Below are 26,478 nucleotides of genomic sequence, written 5' to 3'. Positions count from 1 at the left end.
CAGGCCCTGGCAGCCCCAGGTTTTTCCTGGGCCTTGGGCAAGACCCCCTCCATGGACCCGCTCCCTCAGTGGGTCTCCCTTCTCACCCTCATTGTCACCAGCTGCTCTCCTCCCTCTCCTCCTCCTCCTCTTTCTCATCATTGCCACCACTTGCTTGCCTGGCAGGCAGGCAGGCAGGCAAAGAGCCGGGGAGCAAGGAGGCAGCGGCATCTCCCACTCCTCCTCACTACCATCACTGCTCACTAGACAGCCACTCTGCCTTTTGTGACCACCATCCTTAACAATTATTTTTTAAAGGCGGTGGGGGCAGGGTGTGTGATTTGGCTAAAATTGGAAGGGAGGCTCATGGAGTAAGGCTCGAGGATTTCATAAAGGCGCCCTTTATCTTTCCAGACGTAATTCCAGCCCAGCACTAAAATGCACTTGGGAGATCACATTTAAATACAATATTAACATGGATCTTGTACTTCCCTAGAAAAGTGTCCACGTGGCATGTTGTAGGGTGTGGTTTGAACCTCCCACCACCTGTTTTCCCACTCCACATCCTCTCTCAGTAGATTTTGCCCTGTGGGGTTTTAAGGGCCTGTATCAACGGCAGTCATAGTTGGGTGCCTGCCAAGGGGCCGTAGCCCAGCAGGGGCCCACTGACAAAAGTCCCCTGGACTTGCTCCTTCTCTTCACCTTGAACCTGCTTGCTTACCTGCCTCTCACTCTGGCCCAGACAGTGACAGGTTCAGTCAAAAGCATGTCAGGACAACGTTTCTGTCAGAATGTTTCTGTTAGAATCAAACTTCATATGGGAATATATCTTAATATTCTATTGCTTCATAAGAGATACACTTAGGGCTCAATTCTGTGGCCTCTAGTCAGCGGCTAGATGGCCATAGGATAGGTCGGTTCCCGGGAACTGACCTCAGAGCCCGCACTCCGAGTTTGGTCCCCTGAGAACCGACCTCCACCCCCTCCCGTGCTGCCTTGTAGGCAGTGCGGAATGGCTCTGCGCTCGGAAGAGGAGCGCGGAGCAGCAAAAACGGTGTTCCGGGGGCATGTCAGGGCGGGGAAGTCGGAAATGCCAGTATGACACATCCTATATTTGTCATCCGGCTGCCACTTCCTGCGCTCCGAGGTCCCATGGCTAGACAGCCAAAATCGGCTGTCTAGCCATAAATGCAGGGCGGCTGAAGCACAGAGGGGATGATCCCCTCCACACTTCTCCTGCCCTGCATTGGATAGGTGGCTGTCTATCCAGATAGGATTGTGCCCTTAGAGTATGTGGGAGGGCAGGTTGAACCTTACTTTTCATCACAGATAATGTTGTTTGACTGTTCTTATATCATTTTGAGGTGCTGAATCTGATTCCAAAGAGTGCCGCTCTCTAAACCTTGGGGAAATTTCACAATATTACATTTAAACCTTGATTGTAAACCTTGATTTTAGTATTACATTTAAGCCTTGGGAAAATGTCACAATATTACATTTCATATCATATAAGATTTTTACACTGTTCTTTTATCATTTTGATTATTGTTCTTATAAAAATATTGTTTTGTGATTTCCTTCTTTGTTGCAGGCAGTTTACTAAAACAGTCCTCAGGAGTGTTGATTGGCATAGGAATGGATGTGCCAAAAGCTTGTATTTTTTGTGGCAGGGAGAGAAACACAAAAGAGTCGAAAAGGCTTCAGAGTATACAGCAAGCAAGTGTACTACGAGGCGATAACCTTCATGAATACGCACATGCTTATGTCCTTTGTCAGTTGTGTTGGTACACTAATGAGTAGTAGTGGACTAGAAGACCTTCTAAAGTGTACATTTGTCAGGGTACCAGAGATGCTTTCAGGACATAAGTTCCCTCAAAACATGAGAGCCCTTTAGGATGGTCACAGAAGAAATGTTGCAGGGAGTTATTAGTGACCTCCCAGACAATGCATCTATGAGTAATATAGCGGAACTGATTGATAAGAAGTCTGAAAGTAGCCAGACTTCAACGCTACGGGTTGACTGCTTGCTGAAGCCTGTTTTTATTATGTTGAATCTCATCCATGCTGCGAGAGAAGGTGATTGGTTACTGCAGTTATATGCAGTAGAGTAAATGCTCCCATATTTCTTTGCTGCAGGGCACGTCAACTATGCACGGTATGGGTCCTACGACTTGAAAAGTATACAAAAACTTGAGTGAGAGCCATTTATTAAGTTCACGGCAGGTGAACACATAGTCCAGCACAAGAAAGGTATTTGGAATGGGCTATGGACCAATCAGTTTTTCAAGACAACATACATGTAATATGGTCATGGCCCTGGAAGCATAATGGATTCACTCTGAAACCAAAGACGTTGGCTGCTTGGGCTCTGTACCAACACATTTTTGGTCAGATTTTAAAAGATCTGGAAGACATGAAGGAAGGAAATGTTGAGAATATCATGACCTATAACAAGGAAGAGGCTGATCCAATGGAACCCATGACTTAGGGAGGTAGTGGGCTCTCCCACACTGGTGGCGTTCAAGACGAGGCTGGACCGCCACCTGTCAGGGATGCTCTGACTTGGATTCCTGCACTGAGCAGGGGGTTGGACTCGATGGCCTTGTAGGCCCCTTCCAACCCTACTATTCTATGATTCTATGATTCTATGATTCCATGATCCACATATCAAGGCTGACTGTGCACATTGCATGAAGATCCAGAATTATGTAACAACATGTATCAATCCACTTGATGACAGCAGACACCCAGTGAGAGGTTTAATAAACATAGTCAGTGACATTATTATTATTATTATTATTATTATTATTATTATTAATATTTACATTTCTATACCGCCCAATAGCCAAAGCTCTCTGGGCAGTTTACAAAGATTAAAAACATTAAAAATACAATATACAGAGATTAAAAGTCATTTACATAAAAAACACATAACCGGACAATATACACAAAAGAAACATATATCTAAAACAACTTCAAACAAACCATCTCAAAAGCAAACAACCATAGCCATAAGACATTCCAGGATCGATTAAAACTTATCACATGCTGCCGAATGCCTGGGAGGAGAGAAAGGTCTTAACCTGGTGCCGAAAAGATAACAATGTTGGCATCAGGCGGGCCTCATCAGGGAAATAATTCCATAATTTGGGGGGCACCACCGAAAAGGCCCTCTCCCTTGTCGCCATCTTCTGAGCTTCCATCAGAGTAGGAAGACGGAGGAGGGCCTTAGACGCTGAGCGCAGTGCACAGGTAGGTTCGTGTCGGGAGAGGCGCTCCATCAGGTATTGTGGTCCGAAGCAGTGTAAGGCTTTATAGGTTAAAACCAGCACCTTGAATCGGTCTCAGAAACATACAGGCAGCCAGTGCAAATGGGCCAGAGTTGGTCTTATACGTTTGGACCTTCTGGTCCCCATTATCAATCTGGCTGCCGCATTTTGCACGAGCTGCAGCTTCTGAACCATCTTCAAAGACAGCCCCATGTAGAGTTCATTGTGTTATAGAAATTTCAGTTGTAGTATGTCTGTTATCCCATGATTTTATAAGCTAGGCTATGTCTGTTTTACCTCAGTGTGAGACTGCCATGCTAAACAAAGACACAGCGTCTTATCAGAGACTCAGGAATGCCAAGAATGTGTTTACTAGAGTACAAGGCTACCTCTCTGCGCATGCCTAGATATGTCAAAGGTGCTGCCTGTCTTCTGTTTCCCTCTCAGCTAGACAAAGAGATTAGTACAGCGCAAGCGTAAGACAGCCCCAAAGGTCTTGCCTATATAAACTTTTGAATCACATCACTTGATTGTAACCTTTGATGGAGCGTTAGCCCCAAGGGTTGCCTTATTCTGCAGAATAAAATCGTGTTGGACCAGATCTCTGCCTCCTCTCATTCTTGGTAAACTAATTGGAAGGTCTACCAGGGAAAAGAACACAATTTTTGTAACAAATTTGGCGACGGTGGCAGGACAACCCTGTGTGACCTGGGAGCTAGGCAAACGCTGGATCAACCCAAGCGGAGGGCGCCCTGGACCTTGTTTGGTTCACCGTGAGGTTTGAGGCAGCTGTTGCCTGGCAACCCAGCTAGCAAAGGACTCCTGAAGAGACGAGGCGAGTGGCGGTCTTTGGAGGACAGGACGAAACGCTGTCCGACTCTGGGGTCGTTTGGAGGCTGAGCTACGAGGTAAGTTGGATCGCACTGTCTGGGCCGTCTGGGGAGTGCAAATCTCCCATTCTTCAGTACTCTAACTTGGAGATTACCAGAGCATAGACAACTGAAGCCAGGTTATCCCTGTCCAGATAGGGCGTTGCTGGGCCACCAACCAGAGTTGGTAAAAGGCACTCCATGCCACTGAGGCCACCTGAGCCTCAAGTGACAAAGATGGCTCCAGGAGGACCCCCAAGCTACAGACCTGCTCCTTCCCAGGGGGATCTGTATTGGAACCAATACTTTTCAACTTTTTTTAAAATGATGTGGAATTAGGAGTGAACAGTGAAGTGGCCAGGTTTGTGGATGACACCAAATTATTTAGGGTGGTTAAAACAAAAAGGGATTGTGAAGAGCTCCAAAAGGATCTCTCCAAACTGGGAGAATGGGCATCTAAATGGCAAATGTGGTTCAATGTAAGCAAGTGTAAGGTGATGCATGTTGTGTTGTTGTTCAGTCGTTCAGTCGTGTCTGACTCTTCGTGACCCCATGGACCATAGCACGCCAGGCCTTCCTGTCCTCTGCTCCCTCCCGGAGTGTGCTCAAGTTCATAGTCATTGCCTCGGTGATGCTATCTAGCCATCTCATCCTCTGCCGTCCCCTTCTCCTTTTGCCTTCAATCTTTCCCAGCATCAGGGTCTTTTCCAGGGAGTTTTCTCTTCGCATTAGGTGGCCAAAATATTTGAGCTTCAGCTTCAGTATCTGTCCTTCCAATGAGCACTCAGGGTTGATTTCCTGTAGGATGGACTGATTTGACCCCCTTGCAGTCCAGGGGACTCGTAAGAGTCTTCTCCAGCACCACAGTTCGAATGCATCAATTCTTCAGCACTCAGTCCAGCTCTCACAGCCATACGTTACTACTGGGAAAACCATAACTTCGATTATACAGACTTTTGTCAGCAAGGTGATGTCTCTGCTTCTTACTATGCTGTCTAGGTTTGCCATAGCTTTCCTCCCAAGGAGCAAGCGTCTTTTAATTTCATGGCTACAGTCACCATCTGCAGTGATCTTGGAGCCCAAGAAAATAAAATCTGTCACTGCTTCCATTTCTTCCCCTTCCATATGCTAGGAAGTGATGGGGCCAGATGCCATGATCTTCGTTTTTTTAATGTTGAGTTTCAAACCAGCTTTTGCACTCTCCTCTTTCACCCTCAACAAGAGGCTCTTTAGATCCTCTTTGCTTTCTGCTATTAGGGTGGTATCATCTGCGTATCTGAGGTTGTTGATAATTCTCCCAGCAATCTTAATTCCGACCTGTGATTCATCCAACCCGGCGTTTCTCATGATGTACTCTGCATATAAATTAAATAAGCAGTGCGACAATATGCAGCTGTGTCGTACTCCTTTCCCAATTTTGAACCAATTGGTTGTTCCATGTCTGGTTCTTACTGTTGCTTCTTGGCCCTCATACAGATTTCTCAGGAGACAGGTAAGGTGGGCTGGTATCATAGAATCATAGAATAGTAGGGTTGGAAGGGGCCTACAAGGCCATTGGGTCCAACCCCCTGCTCAATGCAGGAATCCAAGTCTGAGCATCCCTGACAGATGGCTGTCCAGCCTCATCTTGAACGCCTCCAGTGTTCAAGACGAGGCTGGACAGCCATCTGTCAGGGATGCTCTGACTTGGATTCCTGCACTGAGCAGGGGGTTGGACTTGATGGTATTCCCATCTCTTTAAGAATTTGCCAGAGTTTGTTGTGATCCACACAATCAAAGGCTTTAGCGTAGTCAATGAAGCAGAAATAGACGTTTTTCTGGAATTCTCTTGCTTTCTCCATGACCCAGCGAATGTTGGCGATTTGATCTCTAGTTCCTTTGCCTCTTCAAAACCCAGCTTGTACTTCCGGTAGTTCTCACTTCAAATGCTGCTGAAGCCTAGCTTGTAGGATTTTGAGCATAACCTTGCTGGCATGTGAAATGAGCGCAATTGTACGGTAGTTTGAACACTCTTTGGCATTGCCCTTCTTTGGAATTGGAATGTAAACTGACCTTTTCCAGTCTTGCAGCCATTGTTGAGTGTTCCAAATTTGTTGGCATATTGAATGCAGCACTTTAACAGCATCATCTTTTAGGATTTTAAATAGCTCAGCTGGAATACTGTAATCTCCGCTGGCTTTGTTGTTAGTAATGCTTCCTAAGGCCCACTTGACTTCACTCTCGAGGATGTCCAGCTCAAGTTCAGTGACCGCACTATCATGGCTATCAGGGACATGAAGATCTTTCCTGTATAGTTCTTCTGTGTATTCTTGCCACCTCTTCTTAATCTCATCTGTTTCTGTTAGGTCCCTGCCTTCTTTGTCCTTTATCATGCCCATCTTTGCACAAAACGTTCCCTTGATATCTCTGATTTCTTGAAGAAATCTCTAGTCTTTCCCATTCTGTTGTTTTCTTCGATTTCTTTGCATTGTTCATTTTAGAAGGCCTTCTTGTCTCTCCTTGCTATTCTCTGGAACTCTGCATTCAGTTGGATATATTTTCCCTTTCTCCCTTGCTTTTTGCTTCCCTTCTTTCCTCAGCTATTCTTCTTCTGCATTCAGTTGGATATATCTTCGTTTCTTTCCTCAGCCTCGGGGATTCTTGCCCACAGTAGTAGATATAATGGTCACCTGAATTAAATTCGCCCATGCTTGTCCATTTTAGTTGGTTGATTCCCAAGATGTCGATGTTCAATCTTGCCATCTCATGTTTGACCACCTCCAGCTTACCTTGAGTCATTGATCTTACATTCCAGGTTCCTAAACAATATTGTTCTTTACAGCATTGGACTTTCTTTTCACCACCAGGCACATCCACAGCTGAGTGTCCTTTTGGCTTTGGCCCAGCCGCTTCACTCTTTCTGGCGCTATTTGGAAATTCCCTCTGCTCTTCCCCAGTAATATATTGGACACCTTCCGACCTGAGGGGCTCATCTTCCGGCGTCATATCTTTTAGCCTTGTGATAAGTTCCATGGGGTTTTCTTGGCAAGAATACTGGAGTGGGTTGGCATTTCCTTCTGCAGTGGACCACATTTTGTCAGAACTCTCCACCATGACCTGTCCATCTTGGGTGGCCCTGCACGGCATAGCTTATGGCTTCACTGAGTTACGCAAGCCCCTTTGCCACAACAAGGCAGTGATCCATGAAGGGGGTGATGCATGTAGGGGGGGAAAAATCCCAATTTCGAGTATAGCCTGATCCAATCTGAGCTAGTGGTGACAGACCAAGAAAGAAATCTTGGGGCTGTCATAGACAGCTTGATGAAAATGTCAACTGCGGTAAAAAAAAGAAAAGAAAAAAAAAGAGACAAACTCCATATAAGACATAACTAGCAAAGGAATTGAGAATAAAACTGCCAATACCATACTGCCCTTATTTAAATCTATGGTGCAACCACACTTAGAATACTGTGTACAGTTCTGGTCGCTGCACCTAAAGATGATATTGTAGAGCTGGAAATGATCAAGGGGCTGGAGCATCTCCCCTATGAGGGAAGGCTACAACAGCTGGAATTGTTCAGCTTGTAAAAAAGGATGGTAAGGGGAGACATGATAGAGGTTTACAAAATTATACATGGTGTGGAGAATGTGGATAGGGAGACATTTTTCTCCCTCTAATAGTACTAGAACCCGGGGTCATCCCATGAAGCTGATTGGTGGGAGATTCAGGACAGATAAAAGGACGGACTTATTCACACAGCGCATGGTTATGCTATGGAAATCGCTACCACAAGATGTCATGATGGCCGCCAATTTGGATGGCTTTAAAAGGGGTTTGGACAAATTCCTGGAGGAGAAGGCTATCAATGGCTACTAGTCTTGATGGCTATGTACTACCTCCAGTATCAGAGGCAGTATGTTTATGTGCACCAGTTGCTGGGGAACATGGGTGAGAGGGTGCTGTTGCACTCATGTTCTGCTTGTGGGTTCCTGGTCAACAGCTAATCAGCCACTGTGTAAACAGAACACTGGACTAGATGGGCCCTTGGTCTGATCCAGCACAGCTCTTCCTGTGTTCTTATGTTCTTATTAAATTGGACAGATGAGTAGTGATATTTAAACTAGTGACAGGATACTGCAACCACACCCAAAATAATGAGATGAGACACGCGTCATTGGGTTGACTTGAGCCTAACTTTATTTAGCTTTATTTAATTTTAACATAAAAGGATCCTGAACAATATTGTGCAGAATACTGCTAATGCAGGAACTGCATTGTGGCTATCCCTGTCTTGAATTAGGGTGAATCATACCTGGCTGTGAGTTGGAGGTAGTGTGTTTACTACCCCCTCCTCACTGGCCACACCTCCTCAGGTGCAGAGGGGGTGCTTCCTGAGTCACCCCCCAGCCCCATAACTCTGGGTGGATGAGACAGGTTGAGCCCAGAGGGGTTCCATACATTTCCCCTGGGTCCCAGAGTTCTGAGCAGCAAGTCTCAGGAATCTACCTTAAATGTGCCACAGAGTGCTCTCACCTGTCTTACCTGCCTGTGTTACTTTCCCTGCACAGCCCTGCTGCTGTGACCAAAATGTCTTATAATGCTGGCATTATAGGACTTTTTCTGACTAAACATACATAGGATCATGCCTTTAAACACCCACCAGGCACGAATTGCTACACCCGCAGAGGCTTGTCCGCGGCCGGAAATCCGGCTATGGACGGCCCTAGCCGGCTGCAGAGCGGAGCCGCTGCAGAGCGGAGCCGGCCAGGCAGGATTCCGGGGGGGAGGACCGGATCGCCTCCCCCGCCCCGTCGAGGATTCCGGGGGAAGGGACAGAGCGCCTCCCCCCCCACCGTGATATTTACATAGGCTAGAACGGCGAAAAATAAAGGAACGCAAATAGCACCCACTACGCTATTTGTGTTCCCCTTTTTTTTCGCCATTTTATCTTACGTAAATATTTACGTAAGATAAATCAGCAAAAAATAGGGAATGCAAATGTCGGCCACCGTAGCCGCTGCCATTTACGTACGCTGAGTTTTTGTTTTTTGCCCAGCCGTAATAGGCTACATAAAAACTTACGTAGCCTATTATGGCTGCCTGGCTGGACGCAAAGCCATTTGTGTCTGCACCAGCCAGTCCGTGGCCGGAAATCTGGCTGCAGACGGCCCTGGCCGGCTGCTCCGCAGAGCCGCTGCAGAGCAGAGCCGGCCGTTGAGGATTCTGGGGGGGAGGACCGAATCACCTCCCCCCCGTCGAGGATTCCCGGGGGAGGGATGGAGCGCCTCCCCCCCCACCAAGAACAGAATCCGCGAAAAGTGACTTTCGTACATCCCTACCTGAAACCCTGGAGAGCCACTGCTGCCAGTCAGTGTCAACAATACTGGGCTAGATGGACCCAGGGTCTGGCTCAGTATAAGGCAGCTTCCTGTGTTCCTATAAACAGAAAGCTTTACTAAAAATAGGAGTTTGGGGTTGTTGTTTTAAGTGGAGGGGAAATAAACACTGCTCATTTATACAATCCTATGTATGCCTACTCAGAAGCCCCAGTATGTTTCATGAGGCTTTCCCTCAGGCAAGTGTGCATAGGATTGCAGCACAAGCTACTTTTGCAGCGGGGTTTGCACCCTCACGTTCTGCATGTTTACTCAGAAATAAGTCCCGAGTTGTGAGCATGGTACTGCGGGCTTAATACAGTGCCCACCCAATTCCAGTCCAATGAATTGACTACCCTTTCAGCTCAGTCCTGTGCATGTTTTGTCATTTGTGTTCTTTCATTTTGCATGAACTCTAGCTTCAGTGGTAAGGGAAAGGCACTTAGTAGATGCTCAGAGTTTCTCAATAACTTAGCCCTAGTTTTGAAAACAGACTCATTGGCTGAATCCTGGTGAAGTCCTGGCACAAATGAAGTTATGGGGAGGAAGATACAATGAGAGCTTGTGCATAACAAGGAGGAGGTAGAGAGGAGTTGCCCAAAACAAGACACCTGTTTTTATGAAGATTTTCTGGAGGATGGTAGGATGATGAGGGATGGTTGCGTGGAGGGGAATAGAATTGGTAGGGGGAGAATGTAAGTGCTCAGTGGTGAAAGGAAAGCATTCTGCATATGCTCAGAGGCCTTATATTTAAGGACTTAAGAAGAGCCGTGCTGCATCAAACCGAGGTCCATCTAGTCCAGCATTCTGTTCACACAGTGGCCAACCAGATGCCCACGGGAAATCCACAAGCAGGACACGAGTGCAATACCATCTTCCCTCCCATGTTCCCCTGCTGCTAACATTGGTGAAATGTAAATAAATTCTAGTAATTCTAAATTTGCATGCATGTATATCCTTCTGAAACTTTGGAGGTTTCTTGCCTGGGGGACACCTCTAATGACCTGTGCATTTTCTTATAACTTTACCCAAAAACTATTGGGGAGGAGGAGAAGGGAATGGAAAACAAATTACTCCCACCCCCAAATTGGAGGACTTCCCCTCCATATGAACTGCTGCACCTATCCTTCTGAAACTTTGCTGGTTTCTTACTTAGGGACAACTCTAGGCTGTAATTTTCAGAACAATGGTCCACCAGGAAGATAGGGAGATAAGTATGTCCTCTTTTGGAGACCTCAAAATGTCAAGACCACCCTTGCATAAAAATTCTAGTGGCTATCATTCTGAAATTTGGCAGACATGATCTCCTCTGGGCAATGAATCCTGCAATTTTTATCCAATTCTTCCAAGGAATAAAACTGTTATTGGCAGTTCCCTTTAAAAGAAAATCAAAATATAAACCCTGCACCTATTTTTCTGACATTGGGCAGGTGTAATCCCCTTCTAGGGGGCTACTATGCCTGAAATTATCATCCAGTTCTGACCAAGAGAAAAAAGTTAGTTTTTTTCTAATTTCCCACGGTAGTTAACAGGAAGCATAAAGACTCATTTTTCCAAACCGTGACTCAGATTTGGTGCTGAGCTGAAGTGGCCCAACTACAAATTGGCCCGAGCAGAAGCAGGATATTTTCCAAAATGCTGAATTGGAGTCTGAGTTGAAGTGTGTGTGTATGGGAGGGGGGTCAGTGCACACCTCATATGTATGTATGTGTATAATCTATACACATACACACACACGCAAGCATACCCCCCCACACACACACTTATTTATTTATTTATTTATTTATATTAGAGGTGCACATAGGCTCAGACACATGCAAATTTGTGTTATGGGCCAGTGCTCTGGATCTCTTAAGAACATAGCAACGCCCTTGCATCCACGAAGTACTTCATCTCATGACAAGGCTGGGAGGGGTCTCCTCAGAGTATGGTGCAGCAGGACTGTTCTTCTTCCCAAGGCACTTGCAGCTGAAACAAGAACACACCAAAATAGGGGATTTGTGACTTGGTGACAAATAGACTATTCTTTGGTACCTCTGGCTGAGTCCGGGAACTCTACATCACCCAAATAGAGATCTGCCCCTTATGACCATCCCCCAAGCTGGAAAGTGATCCCTCCTGAATGCACAGAGCAAATGTGCCCTGTGAAAGTGAGAAGAGAACATTCCAGTTTCACACTCAAAAGCTGACCATAAAACCAGCTATTCTGCACTTGTAATTGAAAGGCACAAGCTTTATTTTTCCCACATCTTTTTAATAGGAACAGCTTGAAGTGTACCCAAACCCTTGAAGGGAGGAAGAAGAAGAGGTATGCAAATGCAAGGGGATGTGGTTAAGAGTTTCTGGTGAGAGAGATGACATAAACTCAACATTCCCACCTAAGCCCTTTGGAAATTCCACCCACATCACACATACAGAAAGGTCAGCCTAGGATGTACGAGAATGATGCTATAATTCGCAAATCATCTAAACCTGACCTGTCTACAGGTGCATTTTTGCAGGAATGCATTTTTTAAAAAAAAATGTTCACACATTCCCAAACTTGCAATCGTGTTTGAAAAATGTGTATTTCTTGGAAATGCACACTTTGAAATGCGCTTTTAAAACACATACACACACACACACACTTTCATGGGGGGGAAGTGTACACTTTTGAAAAATGAGCACAGAAATGTGAACTTTTCCCCTTTGAAATGTGCATGTTTCCTGTTTGGGAAAAATGAAAACAGGAGCAAGCTGAACTGAACTTTGAAGTGAAGTTTGGAGAATTTTGGCGAGCTGGTTTTCCCATCCCTAGCCAGCCTGTGACCGGGTCTCCCTTTCACACAGAGCAGGTATTTCAGTGCTTGTTTCCCTCAACGGAACATCCCAGGGTTCAACCTTGGATCCATTGGAGTTCATGCAGCATTTCTGAAATGAACAAGTTGTAGCAATTTCTGCAACCAGATCCCAGCGACGTCCCTTTCCTACAATCCAAGTTCGATCTGCTGGGTCCAGGATGATTGGTCTAAAAATCCAATAACAGAAACAAACAACAATATACGGTCATTGGCCAAGAGATTTGTAGAACTATCACCAGTTGAGAAATATCATCAGTGACAGAGTTTGGGGGAGGGGAAGGGGGAGGGGGACACATGGGTGGGTATAAAATCCATAAGCCCCATGCCTTGCCTCCTCCCAAATTTAGCCAAATCATCCCCCACTCCTAGTCTGGGGTGGAGGTCTGTGGACAAATCAAAATTTTGCCTCTGCTCCTTTGTTACCATATGTTGGGCAACATAAAAACAGTATGTTAAATTATTAAGAGTTGACCCGGTTATTACTTAGCTGAAGGAGGCACTGCTGGCATTTCAACACCCTAAGTGATTGCCTAGTTCGCCTCTCTGGTTGGGCCAGCCCTGAGATCTCCTGAGAAGTGCAATTCCGAAGATTTCTCAGAAGGAAGTCAACGGTCAGTTTAACGCTAGTATATAGGTTTGCCCAAAGAAGTCCTTCTGTGCAGATATCTGTTGGGGGTGGAGATGAGGAATTGGGAAATTTAGAAGGTGGAGTGATTCCATAACCTTGCAGAAAACAGGGTGGGAAACTGACCTGGGTTTTCGGAGCTGGCTCTGCAAGTATCGCTTGAGGGTCTCATTCTGAAAGTCATAGTTTATAGTCCAAAATATGCAGAGCTGTTTGTGCTGCTGGATGAGCCAAAGCACCATCTGGAACCCTTCCGCCATGTTGAAATCCATCTGTTGATTTCTAGGGATGTATGAAACTCACTTACCTGTTTGCGGATGTGATTCGCGGGGGAGGAGGCGCTCCGTCCTTCCCCCCGGAATCCTCGACGGGGGGGGAGGCGATCCAGTCTTCCCCCCTGGAATCCTGCCCGGCCGGCTCCGCTCCGCAGCAGCTCCGCAGAGCAGCCAGCTAGGGCCATCCACAGCCAGATTTCCAGCCGTGGACGGGCCTCTGCGGACACAAATGGTGGCCGCCGTAGCAGCTGCCATTTGCGTCCAGCCAGGCTGCCACGATAGGCTACATAAGAATTTACATAGCCTATCACGGCTCCCCCCCCCAAAAAAAACCCCAGCGTATGCAAATGGCGGCAGCTACGGCGGCCGCCATTTGCGTTCCCTATTTTTCGCCGTTCTAGCCTACGTAAATATTTACGTAGGCTATTACGGAAAAAAAAAAAGGAATGCAAATAGCGCCCACTACGCTATTTGCGTTCCCCTTTTTTTCGCTGTAATAGCCTACGTAAATATTTACGTAGGCTAGAACGGCGAAAAATAGGGAACGCAAATGGCAGCCGCCGTAGCCGCCGCCATTTGCGTACGCTGGTTTTTTGTTTTGGGGGGGGTTAGCCGTGATAGGCTACGTAAATTCTTATGTAGACTATCACAGCTGCAAAGACGCCAATGGCGGCCGCAGCAGCCCAGCTGCGGCCGGCCAGGAGACCAGCCGTCGGAGCCGCCGCCGCCAGCGGAGCCGCCAGCAGCGGCGGAGAGGAATACCCCTACAACTGGTTTGTTCACGTGGATAAACGCCTTCCATTTTGGAATCTCCTTGGGGCATGTCTGTGGAGATTGCCATGAGGAGCACTTGCCCTTCAGAACTTACCACTATACCACTGCCTGTTGACGTTGCATATTCAGCTATTCTCTGGCAATCCAAATAATTATAGGACATTTGATATCTGAGATCATGAGATTTGATGTCAAGATTTGACATGAGTATTTAGCATCTGACAACTGACATTGGCCAGAATTTGCTAACTGGTACGCAGCCCTCGTATAGCTGAGTGGCTAAGAGACTATGAAACAGGAAGTCACCGGTTGAAGTCTCAACTCTGCCATGAGCAGACTAGAAATGTAATAAAGACAAATAAATAGATGGCCTGAGACAAGCCACTCCCTCTCAGCCTCAGTCCCCCATTCTGCAAGGTGGGGGTAATAATATTGACCTATCTTACGGGGTTGTTGTAAGAATTACAACTAAGTAATGCACATGAAGCACTTTGAACCCCTGAAAGTGCTATAGAAATGTAAGTTGTTGCTGTGATGATAAAATGGTGGTTAGTATACAATTGGCAACATGCAGCGGAATTTAGTATTTGACCCCCTCTGAGGTTTCATATTTCACCTCTGCCAGAATCAGAACAAGGTATGCTACTATGCCTAAGGCTCAAATCCTGTGATGCTGATCTGGGAGTAAGTCCTATGGAACACAGTGGGATTTACGTTACATGCGTAGGACTGCTCTGCACACCACTGAAACATTGTATTTTTTAAAAGCTGCACCACACGGCCTGTTTAAGACCCCCAGGATGGCTTCATAGAATCACAGAATAGTAGGGTTGGAGGGGCCTGTAAGGCCATCGAGTCCAACCTCCTGCTGATTGCTTACATGCAATCACCAAATTTGAAATAGGAGGAGACTGAAGTATGGAACACTCCTCCATTCCTCTGCATGTCCCTGGCAGCCTTGTCAAGGCAACATACCTTTTTATACCAGTACTTCACCAGGCGGATGAGATCCTTCAGCTTGCGGGGATTGTCAGCGACGAACCTGGTCCGTGACTCCGTGAAGCAGCAGGAGAACTCACCACCAGGGTGCTTGGTCTTGACTAGGTCGCGGTACACCCGTTTTAGACCTAAGGAATGTCTCGGACAGTAGTTATAGCCTGTCGTTCACAACAAAGATAGACTCACAGGTACGGAGAAAAGCAGAACAGCTCTCGTGTAGGCATGGGTGAACTCACCGGGGTCCGTCCCATGCCCCGCTCGACGGACCCCATTGGCCACCCACCCCTGCTCGCGCTGGGGTGTGAGCCACCCAGTGGTTTACGGGTGCCCAGCGAGTGGCCACCCACTTCCCCAATGAACCGCCATTGTGCTCAAAATGGTGGCTTGTGGGGCAGCGGAGGCCGCAGGATGGGACGGGAGCCGATCCTGCTGCCACCGAGGTCACTAGGCAACCGTGCCTCTCTCTGCCGGGCACCGATGGCCCCTCACGCTCTCCTTCTTTGCAAGGAGAGCACGAAAGGTTAACAGCCCAGGCACCGGGGGGGGGGGGGCTTTTCAATAAATAGTAGTGGGGTGGTGGTGATTTTTGACAGCAAACTGGTCCAGCAATGTCTCATTTGGCTTTCACACACAGTAGGGATGTCGTGAGCGTCCATTTGGGGCTTGAGCTTGGTGGGTTCCCACCAGTTTGGCCGCCCTGGACAATTCCATGTAAAATTGGCCTTTACGAAGCAGGGCAAGCTGCCAGTCGGGCAAGGGATAGGGGTCACCACCCTTGCCCGTCTTGGAGCATGCCAAGTCGGGCACGTGTGGGGGTCTGTGGACTGGCTTCCGGGGGGAGGCAATCTGGCGGGAACTTGCCGAGCTTGAGCCCCCAAATGGACGCTCGCGACATCCCTACTCTGTCTGAAAGCCAAATGACACTGGACTAGTTTTCTGTCGAAAATCGTCACCACCACCACCCCACCATCATGACCATTTGGCCTCAAAGGTGTTGTTTACAGCGAACAGCACCTTTAGGGGCAAAGCCGTGCACAATATTAGGACCAGGTTATACCTGTCTCAAAAGGCCTGCACTGGTTACCAACTGCTCTCTCAGCTCAATGCAAGGTGCTGGTCTTAGCCTTTAGACCCGAAATGGCTTAGTCCCTGACCACCTAACAGTGGTGTAGTGGAAGCAGGGCTCGCAGGGACGCAGCCCTGGCACTTTTCATTAGCAGGGACTCTGATGTCATCTGCCACCCCCACCCCCCCAGAATTCCCTGTTCCCTCTGAGCTTAGCTGCGATCCTCACTGTAGCTGTGGGGGGAATGAATTTTCCAAGCAACAATATATTGTCCCATGTTGGAATGCAGAATATTTGGGATGACGTGGTCTGCAATGGGCAATTAAGACCCATTTGCTTTACCAAAGACATCTCCTGGTGGAGATGAAAACTCCTAGAACTGGTTCGTTGATATGGATCGACACAGCTGCCTGACATTTTTGGACTGCCCTTGGAGACTGTCACAATGAGATCCTGCATTTCCAAATCTACCACTACACCACTCTGTGTGTGTGTGTGTGTGTTTGTGTGTGTGTGTGTGTGTGTAGTTCAATCCAGCTGGGTGTGTGGACGTTTCTGTTGGAGGGGAAGGGGGAGATATACTGAAGGAGCTTAGGGAAGGCTAATGGGTAATGTTGGGGCGCTAAGGGAGTGTGCAAGGGCGCTCTTTAAATGAGAGCGGATCTGTCCAGGAGGGCTGAGTTGAGAGGGTGAAGCTTCCATAGAGTATCATATTTTGAAAACCTAAAATGTTTGTGAGTGAGTGAGTGACTGAAAAAGATTTTAGCATCCCTGCATTTTTTTCTCCGACATCCAGTTGAAATACCCCTGCCTTACTCTCAGCTGCACTGTTTTGGGGTCCCAGTTGAAGGCTATATATGTTACAAGGTTGTACAAACTTAGACAGGGGCGGGGCTGTGAGGGGGCGGGGCTGTGACTGTCATGAAGGGACCCTGCACCGCTGAATTTGCCGCTACGCTACTGCTGTCTAAGGGACCGCCTGTCTCATTACGGACTTGACTGGGTATTAAGGGGACAGGAAAGGCCCTCTTGTGGGCACCATTACATGCCTTGTTTGTCCAGCACATGTTGAAGGCTCTTCTCCTGTGTCGCTCCCAATCTGTGGAACTGCTTCCTCAAGACCTAGATTGGCTCCAACAACCTTGGCCATTAGAAAGGATGTAAATTCTCATCTACTAAATGGAGGAGACTTAGGGCAGTATTAAAAAAAGAAAAAGCAGATGTCGCTTTATTGCAGGAAACACATATTAGACAAGATAAAAGATGCTGAGAGCAGTTTTAGCGTAAGGAAAGTATATGCATCGGGAGCTAAAGAGAAGAAAAGAGGCTATCATATTTGGGAGTAATTCTCTTCTTGTGGTGGAGGAGAGGGCAAATTATCAAGAAGGTCAATCCATTTTTGTTAAAATATTAGTATGTGACTCTGAGCTTACTATTGGGTGAATGTATGCCCCAAATTGCAATCAGAAACCATTTTTTAAGAAGGTGATCCAAGTATTGGACTCTTTTTCAGAAGGAGAAATCTTAATGGGGGAGATTTTAATGAAATTAGTAATCCACAATTGGATAGGATTAATAGTGAACATGGGCTACCCAAAACATTGATTCAAGTGTTAAAACAAAGGAATTTAATGCATGTGTGGAAATATTTGCATCAAAATGAAAGAGCTTAGACATTCTATTCAAAACCACAGCTACGATATTCAAGGCTTGATCAGTTTTTAGCTACTCCTTCCTTTGTTAAACAAGTTAAAGATATCAAAACTGAATAATTTCACTGCATTATCTACATACACTGTATGTAGATAATGCTTCAACACAATTAAATTGCTTACCTATTAATAATTAAAGAGCAACACTGGCAGATGATGTGGTATTTATAGTAAAACAACCTGAAGCATCTATATTAGAGGTGGTGAAGGCATTACAAGACTATGGAAAGTTGTCAGGTTATAAAATACATTTTGTAAAATCAGAATGGATGGGTATTAATATGATAAAGAGAAATAAGGATATGATAGAAAATAATGTAATATCCCATGGAAAACCTCTGAAATTAAGTATCTGGGCATTTGGATAATGGAAAATCTAGATGAGATGGTTGAAATCAAACCTAGGAAGATGTTTCAGATGATACAGAAAATCTTAATGGTCCAAGATGAACTTAACATGATGGGGTGTATCAGAAGAGTATCAGAAAGGCTAGACTCAAAGCATGGCGAGATTTGTGTATGGGCTTTATTGGTGGGGAGGGGACCCCAGATTGTATTACTTGCTATCTGCTACCTTGCAAGAAAGGAGGCTTCATCATACTTTTCATTATGAAGCATGCAGAACTGCAGATTTGTCAGACTGGTAAAATTTTGAAGATATGGAGGAATATTAACAAACTGGAAGCCAGCCCTGTTTGAAGGCCATTGCCTGGTATCACGTAAACGAGGATATGGATATAGTATGCCAGAATCCATATGTGTGGGCAATATTTGCAGTATGGGGAAAATAGAGAAACCTGTCCAGGACTGTCTCCATTTACATCATGTATCTACAATGAGCAAATTAATCAGAAGAAATATGAGGAGATATGTCATCTTGGGAGGCTCATGGATTTCATCTGTTAAAAGTGTTTTTGATTTTTGGAAAATAACAAGATTGTTTTAATGCTTTAATGTTTTACTGTTTTTAATGTTCTTATTTTTATTACTTTAAGGTTTTATTGTTTTAAATTGCTGTGCACCACCTAGATGGATCAGGTGAACACCGTTTTGCAAAAGGGATTGGGGTGGGGGAGTAGAGCAGGCAGGCCATGCAAAGGAAGGGGTTATTCTTGTCCTATCTTTGGGCAAGATCATTGCCCCAAGCCAAAGCTGGTCTTTCAGAGGCTTGTATTATTTCCCTCTAAGTATTTCAGAAGAACCTGGGCCCAAACTATAAATTATGGGGATGTTGACCAACAGAAAGTCTAGGAAAAGATGGTGGGTGATGTGGAGCGGTCAATGAAGTGGAGCAAGGATGGATAAACTCTGAGCATGATGACATCATGGCACATATAATCTTTTACCAAGACATAATGGAGGAGACAATAGTTGAGATGCTAGTTGACAGCAGCTTCATGTTCTCTATAATGTTTAATTTGGGCCCTAGGCTACACGCCCCTGAAAGACTCCCAACTACCCTCTTAAGGGCTAAGCATTGGCTATGCTAGCTAGGCTGATGGGAGTTGCAATCCAACAACATTTGGAGGACCTCAGGTTGCCCACCCCCGACTAACCCAAATAAACCGTAAGCATGCTTGGACAACTGTGCAGGCCTCTGGCATTGAGTTGCATGCATGGGAAAGCTTTTCCTGCTAAATTTCTGCATGGCTGCCTATGGTTGAGATATAGGGAGTAGATGTGGGGCTGCCGCTCTCAACAGTGGCCAGATGTTTCCCCATAACATCTGCTTTGGCCCTTACTAATCCTGGAAGCCTGGTGCAGCTGTTTAGGACAGGGATAGGCAGAAGCTAGGGAGGGATAATTCTGTCAATTTTGTTTTCTCACTTTTCCAATCTTAAGTTTGGGTTGTCCAAAACATTGAGATTTTTAAAAAAAACAGTTTGCACAAAAATTTGTACACGTATTTGTGCACATTTCTCCTAATATGTGGATTTTGTACACAATTTTGCTTGATACACACATTTTTGCAACCAATTTTCCATATATATTGCATTTTGCATGCTATTTTCACTAATATATGCAATTTTGTGCTCTTTCCCCTAGAATCATAGAGTCATAGAATAGTAGGGTTGGGAGGGGCCTACAAGACCGTCAAGTCTGACTCCCTGCTTAGTGCAGGAATCCAAGTCACAGCATCCCCGACAGATGGCTGTCAAGCTTCATCTTGCATGTCTCCAGTGTGGGAGAGCCCACTACCTCCCTAACATACACATTTTGTATGAATCCTTTGATTCCACTGCAAAATTCAAAGAAGTGTGAATTTTGAAGGAAAACTATGTTTTAGTTTTGCTTATTGGTTCGAAAGTGTGAAATTAGGTAAGTTCGCATTCAAATGTGAACCTACAAATTTCTCCCCCTCCCCTAGCATCTACTGGTAGATCTCTGGGTGACTTGCATTAGACTGGCAGGAATTTCTGACTCCAATTTGCTCGACAATAAAAACAAGTGACCCCTCCCCATGCCTTAAATTATATAGCTGAAATGAAGAAACTGGGGGACGGGGTGTTTAACTAGGAGTGGATGAGCTGTGAACACAATTCAGTTCTTGTGCTCAAAAGAAATTCCTGGGCTCAGCATTCATTAATTCTAAGTCTATTCCACTCTGGTTGGTGGATCTCAGAGTTCTAGTAAAATAAAAGAAGTAGATATGGCAAGCTGGAAGTCTGTTCATCCTTGGTTCAGGATGCTAGAATGCTGTCTGTAGCCAAACCAGCATTCCTCTCCAAAGCAAGGCACTGAGGCATCATGGAGTGAAGATGCACTCCAGGGAGAAGTAAGAGAAGTTGGAGTTAAGAGAAGCTGGTGGTAAGCAATGCCATTAGCACCACAAATCCTGCTGTTCAGGGAATCTCGGAAGCCCCCCCCCTTCTGCTCCAACCCACCCCTGCTCAGTTAGGGAAGGAGACTCCATCCCTACACGAGACAGCCTTACCGATAGCATCAATGGCTAGCAGAACATCACATACAATATATGTAGAATCTTCAGACTGAAGTCTGAAACTCAAGTCATGCCAGTTCTTCAGTTGGACAGACTGGAAACCTAGTCCATAAAACTTGTCCGGACATCCTTTGAGGGTTTTCTCAATCTTCTTGATTAGGCTCCACGAGATTTCGTTCTGGTCTGCGAAGCGTTCCAACTTGTCAAGAAACAGAACAAGGCGGGCACCGGAGCCCCCTTTCAGAGCTGTGCCATTCCACAATGAGCCTCCCTGGGAAGGAGAATCAGAAGATGTCAAATGACATATTCCTGTGTCCAGTGAACCAGCACCAAAGTATACTTTCCCATAACCAGTTTGCAGTATAATGAAGCAATGGTTGCTTCCACAATTACCAACGTTCATTCACTTACTAACTTTTTATAATGAAGATGACACTTTTGCCAGCCCATTACATTCTTTTGTTTCTGAGTTGTTGCCCCATCTTTTGTTCATATTTACATTGATTCCCCCACCCACCCTCCACACACACACTACAATGCAGTTGCAGCACTAGCATGCCCACTGACAAAGTGCGAGCGAGAAGGTTCAGGTTTACTGTGCCTTTCAGTGGTGAGGAATATGTGGCCCTCTAGATGATGTTGGACTGCAAGTACCATCAGCCTTAGCCAGCATAGCAAATATGAGGGATTATGGGAGCTGGAGTGCAACAATAACTGAAAGGCTACATGTTCCCCATCTGTGCTTTAATTAGAAGCTTGTCTCTTGTGGCTTCTCCCCTGTAACTGCCTCCTGTTCAGTGGGGGCAAGAACATTACTGCCCCTTAATTAGTCAGTTCCTTGGGGGAGGCTCCTTGGGGGAGAATTACTCCCATTTTTTTTCTTTTATATTTTTATTGTGAGATAGTACTAATTTAATATAAAAGAAGGGGGGTTTCATTACTTTCATTACAAGAAGGGGGGTTTCATTGGGCTTTCATTACTTTCAAACTAGTAATGAAAGCCCAACCTAATTCACAAGCAATTCAATAATGCCATACCCTCACTGAACAGGAAACAATTAAAGAGGCAGAAGCTGCAAGGAGGAATCTTCTAATTGAAGTTGCAGAGAACTTTTAATGAACAGGTTTACTTCTAAGTAAGCATTATAGGAAGCTCTTTCACAATCAGTCCATGTCAGATTATGACACTACATTAAGTGTTGAATGATAGAACCACCATTCCTGTTCCCAGGGATAATTCACCTCCCCTCAGTCAGTCCTGTGTGTGTGAGACTCAGTGCCAGTTTAGTAACGCTGTTCAATTGTTCTCCAGATGTCTGCTGCGGTGCAGGGTAAACAGAGAGGTGTGCAATCAGATGAGTAGTTGCACAAGGGACCCATACAAGAATACGACATGGTGTCAGAACTGGGCCTGTTCTCCCCTGATATTCCAGAAGTGTGGTGATGGCTCATACAGAGTCTCCATGAAAGTTAGTACTTCATGGCAATGTGGCCATCAACTGGAGAAAGTAGAAGCAGAGCTTTCAAATATACCACATCGTTTGTGGTGCAGATACAAAGGATAAAAGATTTCAGACTGATTTCTTTCTGCACATGGTCAGGGAGGTTTTCAGCATCTTTCAGATAAGAAAAATCACAGTTGTGATGAGCAAATTTGAGGCTTACTGTGTTGCAAAACAGGATGCGACTGATGAAAGACGCAGATTCCTTAACAGAGCCCAGATGGAAGGGGACAGCACTGATCCCCAGGGGCGTCGTTAGGGGAGGGCCCACCTGGGCACGGGCCCAGGATCTTTTTTGAGCTGTGTCCCGGATCTTTTGAGCTGTCCCAATTTCCATTTTATTTTACATTTTCCCATTGACTTGTGTTGGAAAACAAAAATGGCCGTAACATTTTTAGTTTGTAAGATAAATACATGACATTTGGAGGCTTGGTAGCCCCTAAGGAGATGATTGAATATGCCAAATTTCAGGCAGTTAGTTCCAGTGGCCTTTGTGCTAGTCACAGGTAAATTTTGCTATTTTCAAGAAAATCTGTCAAAGCAAAGAGCTATAATTTTTTTGTGCTTCCACATATGTGCATGGAATTTGGGGACCTAGCAGCCCCCATAGAGCTCACTGAGCCTGCCAAGTTTAGGTGGGCCTAATGACTTTTGTGCTAGCCACAGGTAAAATTTGCTTTTTTCAAGAAAATGTGACAAAGCAAAGAGCTATACTTTCTTTGTGCATCCACATAAGTGTATGGAATTTGGATATCTGGCAGCCCCCATGGAGCTGATGGAACCTGCCAAATTTTAGGAAGTTCTGTCCAGTGACTTTTGTGCTAGTCACAGGTAAAGTTTGCTTTTTTCAAGAAAATGCGTCAAAGCAAAGAGCTATATATATTTTTTTTGCTTCCACATATGTGCATGGAATTTGGTGACCTGGCAGCCCCTATGGAGATGACTGAGCCTGCCAAGGTTTAGACAGGTCTAGTGGGTTTTGTGCTAGCCACAGGTAGAATTTGCTTTTTCCAAGGCAATCTGTCAAAGTAAAGAGCTGTAATTTTTTTGTGCTTCCACAGAAATCATGGAATTTGGGGACCTACCAGGCCCTATAGGGCTGACTGAACCTACCAAATTTCAGACAGTTAGGTCCAGTGGCTTTTGTGCTAGCCATGCATAAAGTGTCCTTTTCTCAAAGTCTAAAACAAAAAGTAAAAACTGTCAAGTCACCCAGGGGATTAGAGATCCTAATCAGAAGGTGTTTAAGGTGACCATTAGGAGGTCACTCTCCCTAATCTCTGGTGTAGGGTTTTTTTGAGGTGCAAAAAACCTCTCTCCCCCTACTTTTCTTTTCTGCTCTTGCATGCCCACTGTTGGGAGCTTGTCTGCAATGAAATTTTGAAGTAGACGACAGTGAGAAGCAGACAGCTCAACCCAAGACTGCTGAAGACAGCTCCTCTGAAGATAAGCGGGATGAGTTTCTTATGACAGAAGAAATCGCAGAGCCAGGTGGAGCGCTAGATCAGAGGCGACAAGAGTGGGAAGAGTCCAGACACGCTAAGAGGCAAAAGTAAAGAGAAGTACAGACAATGAATTCTTTAAAAGTGCTTGAAGAGGCACGCCAAAATAATACTTGGGACAAATGACATTTGTATTGATTATTGTGTCGGTCCTGTTGCATTTCACCCACCAGGCCTGCTTAGAAATAGCCCATGGTGGCCTCAGTGGGAAAATCACCCTCTAGTAAGAATTCATAATACCTTAGCTGGGGTCCTAAACCTCTCAGATTGTTGGATATGTCAGCATTTACTCATGATCCAGATGATGTGTAAGCATGGTATGGGGTACCCACCACAGCTCAGGTCTGGTACAAAAATAAAGCAACTATCTAGTCAGTGATGTAAATAACCACTCGGTTGCAGGGAAGTGGCCAACTCTGGAGAGAAGCAAGAGAAAAGTTCACCTTTTCATGGGGAAGGCTTGTAATCATTCACCTTGATAGTTGGTCCCCTCTGGGGGTAAAGTCTGAAGAGGGAACAGACAAAGGTGGTCAAATCCCAGATTCTCAGTGCATGCACATCCTTTCCTTAGACAGTACCACAGGTACGTTTGCCAATGGAAATGGAGGAGGAATGGGGAAAACATTCACTGACGTTTGTAGTGATCCCCACGATTGGCAAGGAAAGGAAATCCACGCATTTGCAAAAAGTTAACTAGATTAATAAATCAGACCCTCTATTTGTGGGCTACCACAGGACAAGCACGAACTGAAAATACTACAGGCTATTTCACCAACCCCAACTGGGGTTCTTAGGTCACTTACAATAACTCTGCTGAACAACCCCTGCAACAAGAAAGAATATTATCAGGAAAAAAATGTAAATTTGATTTGTAGAGATATTACTAGATGGAAAGACAGTGTTTCCCCGTGGTTTGATTATGAAGATGAAAAAGGTTTTGTGAGCAAACATTGGTAAGAAATTTTACTGAACAATGAGAGAAACACTGCCAACAACATTGTACAACCTGGCAAAAAGAACATACTCCAGAGGCATGGAGATTGGTCCAAAGGTTTTGGAACCCTCACCTCACTCTAGATGGATTATATTTCCTTTGTGGAAACTGTGCTTACAAAAGTCTACCAAGAAATTGGAAAAGGGTAGGTTCAGTAGGTTTCCGGATGAGTTGTAAAGAACCTTTCAGATACACATGTTAGAAATCTAGGGTTGCTACTTGCTACACAGAGCAAAAAGGGAAGCCGAGGTCCATGACACCATTTTAGGTACGGAAGAAGATACTTGGTGGAAGAAAATGGGAAGAGTAGACAGATGGAACAAGATGTACACAAAATTAAGCAAGCTGTCCAAAGATTGCATGTGATGGCCCCAGATCCACATGGCTTTAATATTAAAGACTGGGATTGGTGAGGATGGCTCCCAGATATAGAAGAGTGGGGAAGAGTGCTCTTGAAGGGACTCATAATGATGGTTATTGTCATTGTGATACTGGTAGTAGCAGTCGTACTCCTCAAATGGGAGTAGAGTGCTGCTGTCGCACGATGAACAGAACCTTGGCACCCACCCAGACCAGAATGATGATCCTGAAGGAGCTAGAAAGGCAAGAAGAATCATAGAATCATAGAATAGTAGGGTTGGAAGGGGCCTGCAAGGCCATTGAGAGAGAGAGCTGAAAGAATTAATGTTGGTATACAATGGTGGAGATTAGTCCTGAGCTAGGACAAAAGGAGGGATTGTGAGGGCATTTTCCCATTCACACACACACAAGTGCCTACAAGACAAGTAGATTTGAATCCTGCTGGGTCAGACTTCCTATGCTGAGTCAGGCTTTCCAGTATTTTCTCATACTGTTGCTTCTGCCTTATCAGGGAATGTTATTATGAAGGTGCCAAAGGGTGCTGGCTGCAAGAGCTTCCACGCATGCTCACATTTAGCAGAGTTGAACCAATCAGGTTGCTATAAATCAACCCTCTCCTCCTTGTTAAGTCATATTTACATGTCAGTATAAAAGATGTTTATGCTTGTGGTCCGAGGTCCAGTCTGGTGCCATTCTGACTGTACCACACCTTGGTGTTCTGGGGGGGTCGCGCAACAATAAGCAGACATCTGCTCGAATCCTGTTTGCTTCTAAGGGAGAAAACATTTTCTGCAACAAGTCCAACACGTATGGACAGCACCAGACTGGGGAAGGTTGGCTTATACCCTTCCCCACCACAGCCCCACTCTGCTTTAGATCCGCACACACCATCCTTTCCAGTACCTAGACCCCAGGACTTACCTTAGCAACCCTCAGTACCCAGAATTTGGGATGACATACATCCGTGACGCAACTGGAATTCAGCAAATCACAGACGAAGTCCATGACTCTTTGCACCTGTTTCAGGAAAACCTCATTGAGCTGGAGTTGCTCAGCAATGAACATAACCGGGTTCTGTGCTTCAGTACTGTACGATCCGTAGCAGAGATGGAGGCAGGAGAGCACATCCCAACAGCTAAGCATGGTAGATTTCACTTCCCCTCTCAGTAAGGAAGAGAAAACCTACTTAGATTTGCTTGGTCACTGCTTTCATTTTCCAGCCCTCCAGGCGGTTTCATTTCTAGGAGGGTTTGCGTAATGCCTGCCTCCAAGGGCCTTGGAACAAGTGCTGCGTAAAGCGGGAGGGGCACGGCATGCGGGAGGAGAGGGCAAAAGGCCCATTGGAAAGGGAAGGCGGCTGGTGCCACAGAAGAGGAGGAGGCAGCAGAACAGGGAAGGAGGAGAGCTGAGAGGGAA

At 45.6% G+C, this 26,478-nt stretch overlaps 1 protein-coding gene across 1 annotated transcript; it reads right to left on the bottom strand.

Moving 5' to 3' along the window:
* Nucleotides 1–8,159: 8,159 nt before the first annotated feature.
* On the bottom strand, nucleotides 8,160–26,217 carry LOC146336272 (2'-5'-oligoadenylate synthase 3-like). Its single transcript, XM_084819548.1, has 6 exons — nucleotides 25,984–26,217; nucleotides 20,699–20,975; nucleotides 14,962–15,143; nucleotides 13,064–13,219; nucleotides 12,353–12,479; nucleotides 8,160–11,440 (listed from the first exon to the last, which is right to left on the bottom strand). Exons 1-4 carry the CDS (start codon nucleotides 26,203–26,205, stop codon nucleotides 13,118–13,120), a joined length of 783 nt encoding a protein of 260 aa, XP_084675674.1. The 5' UTR covers nucleotides 26,206–26,217; the 3' UTR covers nucleotides 8,160–11,440; nucleotides 12,353–12,479; nucleotides 13,064–13,117.
* Between the last annotated feature and the right edge of the window lie 261 nt (nucleotides 26,218–26,478).

Source organism: Heloderma suspectum, chromosome 13 (genome assembly GCF_057233095.1).
Source record: "Heloderma suspectum isolate Gila_16-S chromosome 13, 16-S_ref, whole genome shotgun sequence".
NCBI lineage: Eukaryota > Metazoa > Chordata > Lepidosauria > Squamata > Helodermatidae > Heloderma > Heloderma suspectum.
Note: the sequence above shows the minus strand (reverse complement) of the source record. Positions and strands in the feature narration are given on the sequence as shown.

Coding starts and splice junctions, on each gene's coding strand:
- LOC146336272 (XM_084819548.1), bottom strand. CDS start 26,205: ATGCTTAGCTGTTGGGATGTGCTCTCCTGCCTCCATCTCTGCTACGGA. Junction 15,144..20,698: donor GCTAGCCATTGATGCTATCG/GTAAGGCTGTCT, acceptor TGTGAACGACAG/GCTATAACTACTGTCCGAGA. Junction 13,220..14,961: donor TGAAGTACTGGTATAAAAAG/GTATGTTGCCTT, acceptor ATACATCCCTAG/AAATCAACAGATGGATTTCA.